This window comes from Phascolarctos cinereus, unplaced genomic scaffold, assembly GCF_003287225.1.
Source record: "Phascolarctos cinereus isolate Bilbo 61053 unplaced genomic scaffold, phaCin_HiC Scaffold_4;HRSCAF=312, whole genome shotgun sequence".
NCBI lineage: Eukaryota > Metazoa > Chordata > Mammalia > Diprotodontia > Phascolarctidae > Phascolarctos > Phascolarctos cinereus.
Genome location: NW_027555847.1, coordinates 226,683,991 through 226,694,688, shown reverse-complemented (window position 1 = coordinate 226,694,688; position 10,698 = coordinate 226,683,991). Strand labels below are relative to the sequence as shown.

Here is a 10,698-nt window from a genome sequence, read left to right as displayed (position 1 = left end):
TCTGTGATGTCATTGGTATAGGGAACTTCCAGGTGGGAAAATGTCCTCCATCAATGCAGATGTTAACACTTTCTTTGCAATTTAGAGTCTCAGAGAGTTGCTTAGGGCACTCAGAGATGTTAAGTGACTTGTCCAGTGATCATACAACCAGTCTATGTCAAAGTGAGGACTTGAACTCGGGTCTTCCTAGCTTTGAGGCCAGTTCCCTATTCACTACACCATGCTGCTTCTCTGCCTGGCAATTTATAGGCGCTTATTAAATGCTTTTGAAAGAATACACATAAGATTACATAATACACGTTGACTGAATGGCTATGTCAGCTTGGGGAATATTTCTCAGCCCCTTAGCTTAGAAATTGGGTATACTAATTGGGTGCAAAGAGTTTTTCCTACTCTGCATTATTTTTTAAATCATCTCTGAGAGAGGCAAAGCTTGTGAGTTAAGATGACAGTGGTCCAATATTGCGTGTTAACTACACGTCATAAAATTTTTCTAAAATTGGACTTTACGTTTGTTTAAATATTCCTTTTAGATTTAGAGGGTGCAGGAAAAAAAAAGGAAAGAAATCAAACTATTTCATGAAAAACAAAAGAATGTCCATCACACTTTTTTGTTGATATTACTTTTATTTAAACTCATTAGGACGAAGCATCAAGATTGTCCAAATGAGAGATTATTTACAGAAAGAAGATAGCCAGCTCACACAAATATATTACATGTTCATCCTTGACATGAGCATGTAAGAAGATCTCACTTAAAAATAGGCCCATTGTTTCTGACAACTTATACTGATACAGGGTCTCAGAAAGGAGCAACTTTGATTACAGACCTTGCCAAGTCTGGGTTTTTAAACCTCTTAGCTCGTTTATTCATAGCTCTCTTTATTTTTCAGCTCCTATCTTGTTCTGCCTTTTCTTTGCATAATACCCATCTTCTTAATAGGCCCAGTTTTCTTTTTTTCATTATTTCTTCCATACAATGGGCTGCTGTTGAGCTCTGTGTCACCCTGGAGAAAGAGAAACAGGGAGGGGGAGGATGAGAAAATGCAAATGGGCTGTGATTTCTCTCTTCTCTACCCGTTCTCCTCCCCAGGCAGATCCCCAAAATGGCAGTCTCCCTAGACAGGTTTTTCCACAGCCACCTTCTTCTTAATGGACAACTTGTAGTCACACCTTATCACACCCTTGCCTAAAAAACAGTGAATGCCATTAGCTAGCATGGTGACACCTTTATTGTGAGTGTGGGCGGGACCTGTTTGTTCCTGAAATTTCTGGGAGTTGAACTGGGAGCTGCACCAGGAAGGAGCCTGCCCAAGTGTGAAAGTGAGGCCCTCTGGGATTAAAGTAAACACAGATAATGTGCCTGTGGGGGAGCCTCTAGGTGTAAATCATGCTGCTCATTTGCAGCTCTTGTACTGCCTGTCTGTACCAGGAAGAGAATCTCCTTTGGATTGTGTCCCACCAACGGACTGCAAATGAATGTTTATGGTTTTTTTTTGAAAACATCCATCATAGCAAGCACAGTATTCTTCTATCTAACTTTACCCTCACAAATTAAATTTTGTCAGTGGACAAATATATACATTTTTAATGATATATATGCTATGTGTATATATGCACACATATACACACACATGTGGATATATACATATGTGTATGTATGTATACAAGCATACCTCATTTTATTGTGCTTTGCTTTATTGTGCTTTGCAAATATTGTGATTATGTTTTTTTGTTTTTTCATAAATTGAAGGTTTGTGACAACCCTGCACGGAGCAAATCTATTGGCGACATCTTTCCAACAGCATGTGCTCACATTGTGTCCCTCTGTCACATTTTGGTAATTCTTGCAATATTTTGGACTTTTTCATTATTATTATATCTGTTATGGTGATCTGTGATCAGTGATCTTTGATGTTATTATTGTAATTGTTTTGGGGCACCAAGAATCATGCTCATATAAGTCAGTGAACTCAATTGATAAATATGTGTGTGTTCTGACTGCTCCCCTATCTCTTTCCCTCTCCTTGGGCCTCCCTATTCCCTGAGATACAACAATATTGAAGAATGTTATATAAACTTAGCTGACAAAGCAGTGGCAGGGTTTGAGAGGACTGACTTCAATTTTGAAAGAAGTTCTGTGAATAAAATACCATCAAACAGCATCACATGCTACAGAGAAATCTTTCATGAAAGGAAGTCAATCGATGTGACAAACTTCACTGTTGTCTTATTTTAAGAAATTGCCACAGCCACCCCAAGCATCAGCAACCACTACCCTGATCAGTCAGCAGCCATCAACATAGAGGCAAAACCCTCCATCAACAAAAAGATTATGGCTAGCTGAAGGCTCAGATGGTAGTTAATATTTTTTAGCAAGAAAGTATTTTTAAATTAAAGTACATACATTTTTTAGACATACTACTATTGCACACTTAATCTACAACAGTCTAGTGTAAACATAGCTTTTATGTGCACTGGTGTGACTTGCTTTATTGCAATATTCACCTTATCTCGGTAGTCTGGAACCCAACCTGAAGTATCTCCGAACACACACGCGCACACACACACACACACACACACACACACACACACACACATACACACACACACACACCCCTCTTTCCCATTTGAATGTAAGCTCTTTGTGAGAAGGAATTGTTTCATTCTCTTTAGTCATATCCCCAGCACCTAGCACAGTGTCTGGGTTGTAGTAGGTACTTAATAAATGTTTGTTGATTAATTGTTGACTAACTTGTTATTTGACTCATAGCACTACTGATGCCAAGTCATGATTTCAATTTTCCCACATGAGAAATGGGGAATTTCATTTTTACTCTGTTCTAACTGTCTTTCAATCATGTGCCCTTGACTATCTTAGGGACTGGGTGAAAAATAAATAGCTAATTCCATAAAAATCTATCCTTTGTTTTTGCTTTTTATTTTCTGACCTGACCAGTGATTACATCAATGGAGACAGCTCTTGGTGAAGAATTCCCTCTACCAATGTAGACTGGCACTATTCTACAACTTAAAATTTAAAGTCACATGGCCAGTCAGAGGCAGGACTTGAACCTAGGTCTTCCTGATCACAAGTCCAGCTTTTTGTCCTCTATGGCCCATTCCTACTCATAAGAAAACTCAAACTCTGTGTTCTACCAGCTGGTCAGGAATGCCACTTTTCCATACCTATTCCACACAGATTTGGAGCCAGAGGACCAGGGTTTGAATCCCAGTTCTGCCTCTTACTACCATGTGACCTGGGACATGCCACTTTCCGTTGGTGTCCTAATCTGAAAAATGAAAGGGTTGGACCAGATGATCTCTGAAATTCCTTTCAAGGCTAAAGCCCCTGATTCTAAGTTGTCCAGGATAGATTGTGGGAATCAGTCAGGATGTGCCAGGTCCTGTTGCTAAGTGCCAGGAATACAATGAAAGGTAAAAGATAGTCCCCGCTCTCAAGGAGTTCATAGGGTAGTGAAAGAGACAACACACAAACAGCTATGTACAAACAAGCTACATACAGGATAAATTGGAAATAATCAAACAGAAAGAAGGCATTAGAATTAAAAAGTGGATCTGGAAAGGTTTCGGATAGAAGGTGGAATTTTGGCTAGGATTTTAAAGAAGTCAAGGAATCCAGGAGATGGAGATGAGGGGGGAGAGCATTCCTGGCATGGGAGGGCAGGGACAACCAATGAAAATACCCTGAATTGGGAGATGGAGTGTCTCGTTCGAGAAACATCAAGGAAGCTGCAACTAGACAGCATAGTGGATAGAGAGCTGGGCCTGGAGTCAGGAAGACCTATGTTCAAATACGGCCTCAGACACTTACAATCTGTGTGACCCTGGGCAAGCCATTTCACCCCTTTTGCCTCAGTTTCCTCATCTGTAAAATGATCTAGAGAAGGAATGGCAAACCATTACAGTGTCTTTGCTAAGAAAACTCCAGATAGGGTCATGAAGAGTCGGAAACGATAGAAAACAATGGTACAACAAACAGCAATCTGGCAGTGTTGTATAGGATGGGTTGGAGAGTGGGGAGAGATTGGAGGTGGGTAGAGCATTAGGAGGTTATTGTAATAGACGTCCCTGTAAGTGGTAGAAAACAAGGAAATGAAATCATGGCTGCCTAGAGTGAATTGTGTCAGTTCTATTGCAGGTGTTAACATGATGTCTGCATGAGTAAGGTATGGCTGAGGTCAAATCTCAACTTAGAAAACTTCCTTCCAGGATTTCCTCCAAAAGGAGACCATGATACATTAACTTCAGGCCTCTTGTTTCCTAAATTTAACCAAGGTGATCAAAATTTCAGATGCAGAGATTTAAGAAAAAGGTCCAACATTCCATTTCCTGTTTCCTTTTATATAAGTTAATATGGAGAGCAAAGGGTCTCCTTGAATTGAGGTCATTGGGTCTGTCATCTGTGGTTAACACCCAAACCAAATACTACTCCAGTGAAAGAAGGTGTGAAAACAAGTGTGGGAACCACCCCAGACTTCCTTGAATGCCAGTGTGACCAGTTGATTAAAGGTTGGGTGGAAAGAATTTCTAGAGCTAGTGGAGGTCCTGGCAGTAGGTGCTTAGGTCCTATTCTCCCTAAGTACCCACACCAAGATTTCATTACTGAGCAGCCTCTCTCTAGCTTTCCCTCTTCAAAAAAATTTTGTACTTAGTTTGCATATGTTTTATATTTACTTTTACGTATATGTGTTATTTCCCCCAATAACATATTAATTTCTTGAGGGCAGGGATTATTTCTATTTTTGTGTTTATATCCCCAGCATTCACTCACAGTGCCTATACATAATGAATGCTTATTGAATAAATGAAAGAATGAACCAGAGGTGGGGAACCTGTGGCCTCAAGACCTTCTAGGTCCTTGGGTGTGGCCTTTTGATTGAGTCCAAGTTTTATAGGGGATTTGTTCTGTGAAGTTTGGATTCAGTCAAAGGGCAATACTTGAGGACCTAGATGGCCACATGGATTGTATTTGGGCTTCTCCATTCATAGGATCATAGATCTTGGGCTGGAAGGGATTTCAGAGGATAACTAATTTGACTCCCTCATTTTACAAATGAGGACATTAAGCCCATGGAAGTTAAATGACTTATTGAAGGTAATACAGGTAGTAAGCCATAGAAGCAGGCTTTGAACCCAGGTCCCCTAACTCTGGAGCCAGGGCATTTCTACTCAAACACCACCCTTCCCCCCCCCCCCAGCTGCCTCTTGTGCTCTAGATCAGTGGTGTCAAACTCAAATAGAAACAGATCCCTGTAGGCCACAGATTGACTTTGTTTTTATTGTTTAGCCCTGTCCAACTCTTTATGACCACATTTGGGGTTTTCTTGGCAAAGATATTGGAGTGGTTTGCCATTTCTTTCTAGTGCTCATTTTATGGGTGAGGAAACTAAGGAAAACTGGGTGAAATGACTTGCCCAGGGCCACACAGCTAGTAAGAGTCTGAAGCCATATTTGAACTCAACTCTTCCTGACTCCAGGCCCAGAGCTCTATATACACCATAGCTGCCCAGACTGACTTAGAAAACCACAAATTAACATTATCTATGTGTTTTCATTTATTTTGTTTAAATATATTTAATATTTTTAAAAGAGTTTCATAAGTATTATCAATAATTTAAATATAATCATTTCTCATTTACATTCTAATCTGGTTTAGGCTATACTTGGGATTTCTGTGGGCCCCTCGCAGCTAGTAAGCCTGGAGTTTGACTCCTATGGTCTAGACTGCTCCCCCTCCCCCACCACTGCCTTGCCCCCACCATGGGGTTCCCTCCCCCGTTTCCAGGTCCCCTTTATGTTTTATCTTCCCCTATTGGAATGGAAGCTCCTTAAGCATAGGGACTGTTTGGGTTTTTTTATATTTGCATTCCAACCGCTTAGCATAGGGCCTGGCACATAGTAAGAGCTTAATAAATGCTTTGTCTATCTATAAAATTCCCTGCCTTAAAAGGTGAAAAACCTAAAATAATCCCTCAGCATTTATTGCATGCTTAGTATACGTCCAGTAGAGCGCTAGGTGCCATGGAGAACACCAAAAAGGGAGGAGAATGTAATCTCCTCCTCCCCATGCAAAGAGTAAACGCCCCCATCCTACTCCATTGTCCCTGCTAGGAAGTCTGAGGCAGGCGGACCAGGACCTACCAGCTGTAGATGTCAGGCACCGGCGGATCTCATTCCTCAGAAATAGTTTTTGAGGTTCCAGTCTTGGACACTAGGATGGTCTCCACCGAGGTGATCCCTTTGCTGGCTACCCGGTGCCGCGTCCGCAGCTTGTTCAGGGCCGTCCCCGCCATCCCTGCTCTCTCCTCAGCATCATCTAGCTCATACACAGTCTTGCGGTACCTGGCCAAAGTCTGGTTGGCCTGCTCTTCCTGCGAAGGCAGAGGCAAAAACAGAAGCAGACTTGTAATTCTTTTTTTTTTTTTTAAGTTTTATACTTTTACTGCAAGACTCTTCAATGTCACTTTAGCTTAGAAGTTATTTTGGTACTTGGAACAGGATGGACACAAAAACTTCATTCCCAGGAGCTCTGATTTCAAATTCCTTACAGGGCCAGTTGATGACCAATAAGCTTCAGTGTGATGGCAAGCTGTGCATGAGTCTAGTGTGTGTTGGCGGGAAGGGGGAGCGGGGCAGGAGGCAGAGGGAGCCAGGGAGGTCGTGAATGCCGTGACATCAAGTTGAAGGGAGCAGGGAGAAGGGATTTTAAATCATTCCATGCCTTAATTAATATGAAGAATTCTTAAGGGGTGATTCTTGTTTTTTAGCATGTTCTTATCTCTAAGGGTACAATGTGTGCCGTCTGTGAACATTTCCCAGCCCCTCAGGGTTGCAGGGCCAATTAGGACAATGGTTCCAGAAATAGCCCTACGGCTGAATGCTTCCCTCCCGAGACTGGGGTAACACGAGGGTTGGGATCACATTTTGGCTTCCTCCTTTTGGGAGGCTGTTCAGTGGGAAAGGGCGTGAGAAGGAAGGACGAGGGGAGGACTCCCAGGACGTACCGCCTCGTCAGTTTGCCTCTTGTAGACCTTCAGTTTATTCTGAAGCTTCTCCACCAGCTCTTGCATGCGCTGATTGGTCTTATGATCTTCATCTGTCTGGAACAGCAGCTCTTTGAGGCTACGTTCGTTTTTATGCAGGGTTTTGACCATCTCAACGTGGCGTTTCTGTTCTGAGTCTAGTTCGGTTTCCAGTTCCTTAATCTGAGGCGGAGTGAGAAGGTTGTCTGAGTAAACCAGGAACTTGGTTTTTTTAAGGATTCAGCTATAGAATGGAGAATCCCAAGAATATGGTGACCTTAGAAAAGAAATTGGGGTTACAATAACCATTCCAACACGCATTAGGTGCCAGACACTGTGCTAAGCTCCGGGGATGCAAAGAAAGGCAAAAATACTGCCCCTACCATCAAGGAGCTCATATTCTACTGGCCAAGACAACATGTAAATAACTAGGTAGATACAAAATATATAAAGGGGTGTGTGAGAGAGAGAGAGAGAGAGAGAGAGACAGAGACAGAGACAGAGACAGAGACAGAGGAGAGAAACAGACAGAAGAGAGAGAGAAATGGAGAAAGACAGAGACAGAGAGAGACACGGAGAGAAACAGGGGAAGAGAGAGAAAGAGAGAGAGAGAGAGAGAGAGAGAGAGAGAGAGAGAGAGAGAGAGAGAGAGAGAGAAATAGAGACAGAAACAGAGTGACATGGGAAGAGAGAGGGAGAGAGGAAGAGAGAGAGAGAGAGAGAGAGAGAAGTTTTCAAACTGGAAGGCACTATGGGAATGGGGAATGGGACTGGGAAGTTATTCTTATGGTGGTATGGGAGTGAGAATTATAAGGAAAAGAAGGGATGTTTAGAGGCTAAATGGAAGCTGAGTAGGAGAAGATACTGATGGATACAACAATGAGGCTAAGAGCATTCTAGGTGGATTGATGGTAGGGTGTTTTCTAGCTTCTTGTTCTAGGGCACAGAAAGGAAGAAAGAGATTAAAGCTCACTCCTCACTGTCATTTTCCGCAACATCTTCATTTCATGTCCAAACTCAGAACACGTTTTTGGCAAAAAGCATTCTGGCCCCAGCCAGACTCCTTCCTTCCTTCCTTCCTTCCTTCCTTCCTTCCTTCCTTCCTTCCTTCCTTCCTTCCTTCCTTCCTTCCTTCCTTCCTTCCTTCCTTCCTTCCTTCCCTCCCTCCTTCTTCCCTTCCTTCCCTCCCTCCTTTCTATTTTATAGGCAGCTTAGTAAACACAGGGTTAGATGTGCTGAATAGGAAATGCTTGGCAGACACTGGACTTCCCTCTTACCTTGGCTTCCAGTTTCATTATTGTGTGCTTTCCACCTTTTAGAGCCAACTGTTCAGCCCTTCCATCTTAGCTTGCAAGTCCTTGATGGTGAGCTCATGGTTCTTTTTTATTTTCTCCAGGTGCATGCAGTGATCCTGCTCTTGACGGAGCTCTTCCGCCATGTGAGCAGCCTTAGGAGGAGACAGGGACACAGCATAAAGCAAAGTGAGACGATTTGTTCTGGACCTCAGAGACTGAAAGACTTGGAGCTCATTGGCCTTGAGGAACTGAATGGCCAACTGGTCAATCCTGAGCTGGAGTGGTATTTCCAATTGTATTGTCTGGCTCAAGAGAGCATTTCCATAGGGCACCTGAGGAATGCCAAGGGGTACAAATGGTTTGGTGGAAGCAGAGATTGGCCATTTTGGGGGGGGGGATGAGTACAGAAAGAGCATGTTATTTGGTGTGGAGAAAGCCTTTGGTCAAAGTTGGATGAGAAGCAAGTATTGGGGAAGAGAATGAGAAGTTATAGGAAATGGAGAAATTCTGATATCCACTCTGTATTAGTCTTGGGAACCCTCTCTGATGCAATTATGTTCATTGGCAAAAGGAAGGGGGAAAGGACTTACATCAGCCATAGCTTTCTTGGCTCTTTCATCAGCCGTACAGAATTCACTGATGAGCTCCTTGTGTTCATTGGAGATGCGCTGGATGTCTGATTCTAGTTTCCGCTTGACCGCTAGCAGACTTTGGTTCTAAAGAAGAAGAGACAGTATTGACGCAGAGGCCTAGAGGACCCTTCTATCTTTCTCTCTAGGGTGTGGGGGAGGAGACAAACCTAGCTTAACATAGATAGAGCACTATTTTGGAAAGTTTAGAATCTTTTCCAGTGTTGTCCGATGAGCAGCAGCCTGAAGCTCCAACATTTATGAAATACTATGTGGCAGGCACTGTGCTCAGAACAGGGGACATAAAGAAGCAAAAACACAATTCCTGCTTTCAAGGAGCTCACATTCTGATGGGGGAGAGAACATGTAAATAACTCTCTACAAATAAAATATATGCAGAAAAAAATGGAAGGTCATCTCCAAGGGCAGCTAGGTGGCACAATGGGTAGGGTGGTGGGCCTGGAGTCATGAAAACTCATCTTCCTGAGTTCAAATATGGCCTCAGACACTGTGACCCTGGGCAAGTCACTTCACCCTGTTTGCCTCAGTTTCCTTATCTCTAAAATGAGCTGGAGAAGGAAATGACAAACCATTCCAGCATTTTTGCCAAGAAAACCCCAAATGGAGTCCCAGAGAGTCAGAAACAGTTGAAACAACTGAACAGCAACAATCTCAGCAAGAAAGCCTGGGAGGGACTAAAAATGACCTCCAGTAAAAAGTGGGATTTAAACTGAGTGGTGAAGTAAGTCAGAATCCAGAAGGCAGAAATGAGAGGACAGAGCACCCCACTCTTGGAGGACAGCCATTCCAAAGGCTCTGAGTTGGGAGCTAGTGTCCCATGTGAGGAAGAGCAAGGCTAGTATGGCTAAATTGTAGATTACACAAAAGGCAGTAAAATGTAAGAAGAGTGGAGAGATAGGGAGGGTTGTTTTTTAGAGACTGAGTGAAGCAACATGATGGAGTAAAATGAGTGTTGAATTTAGACTACGAGGACTTGAGTTCAAATCCCACCTTTATGATTCAGAGCAAGGCTCTGAATGTCTCTTGGACTCAGTTTCCTCATGTGCAAAATTAAGGGGCTTGGTCTAGAATTCAGGGCTTCTTAAACTTTTTCCACTCTTGACCCCTTCAGCACTTCTTATAATTCTACGTGAGGGGGAGGTTTGGGGGTTTTGTTTTGTTTTTTAACTTCTAGGTTTTTTAGAACAACATCTGAAAAGCAAGACTCAGAACTATTTGATAAATACCCTGGGCTTTGAGTGAGAACCCTTGGAATTAGAAGGTTACCACCATCCCACTAGCCCTGTGGTAAGCCAGAACAGACAGAGGCGGAGATATGTTTGCAAACCTGAATGTTGACTTCATTGTGTCTCTCAGTAATCTCAACCACCTCCTGCTCCAGCAGCTTTCAAGATCTCTCGCTGCCCTCCAGGCTAGACCGAACTTCTTCCAATTCTGTCTGCAGGAGGCTCAGGCGGCGTTCCTGAAGATTATACTGTTCCCGAAGCTCCTCATGCTGCCGAGCATCCCCAATCCATTTGGATCTGGAGATCCTGCAAGAGGAAAGGGGGCATGAAAATTGGACTATTCTCTGCCTACCCCTATTCCAAATTCTCCCTGCACTTTCCCACCTTTTCCACCCCTTTGCTCATGCTGTTCTCTCTGCCTGGAATCAGTCAATCAATCTGTTGAGCCATTTATTAAATGCCTGCTATGTGCCAACCACTG

At 43.0% G+C, this 10,698-nt stretch overlaps 1 protein-coding gene across 1 annotated transcript in view; it reads right to left on the bottom strand.

Moving 5' to 3' along the window:
- Nucleotides 1–607: 607 nt before the first annotated feature.
- MYH16 (myosin heavy chain 16) overlaps nucleotides 608–10,698 on the bottom strand; it is a 75,265-nt gene continuing 65,174 nt past the window's right edge. Inside the window, 8 exon segments of the mRNA XM_078151739.1 lie at nucleotides 608–1,007; nucleotides 6,166–6,395; nucleotides 7,029–7,229; nucleotides 8,324–8,382; nucleotides 8,385–8,493; nucleotides 8,932–9,057; nucleotides 10,319–10,501; nucleotides 10,503–10,523. Coding sequence (XP_078007865.1) covers nucleotides 6,195–6,395; nucleotides 7,029–7,229; nucleotides 8,324–8,382; nucleotides 8,385–8,493; nucleotides 8,932–9,057; nucleotides 10,319–10,501; nucleotides 10,503–10,523 — 900 coding nt within the window. The 3' untranslated portion in view covers nucleotides 608–1,007; nucleotides 6,166–6,194.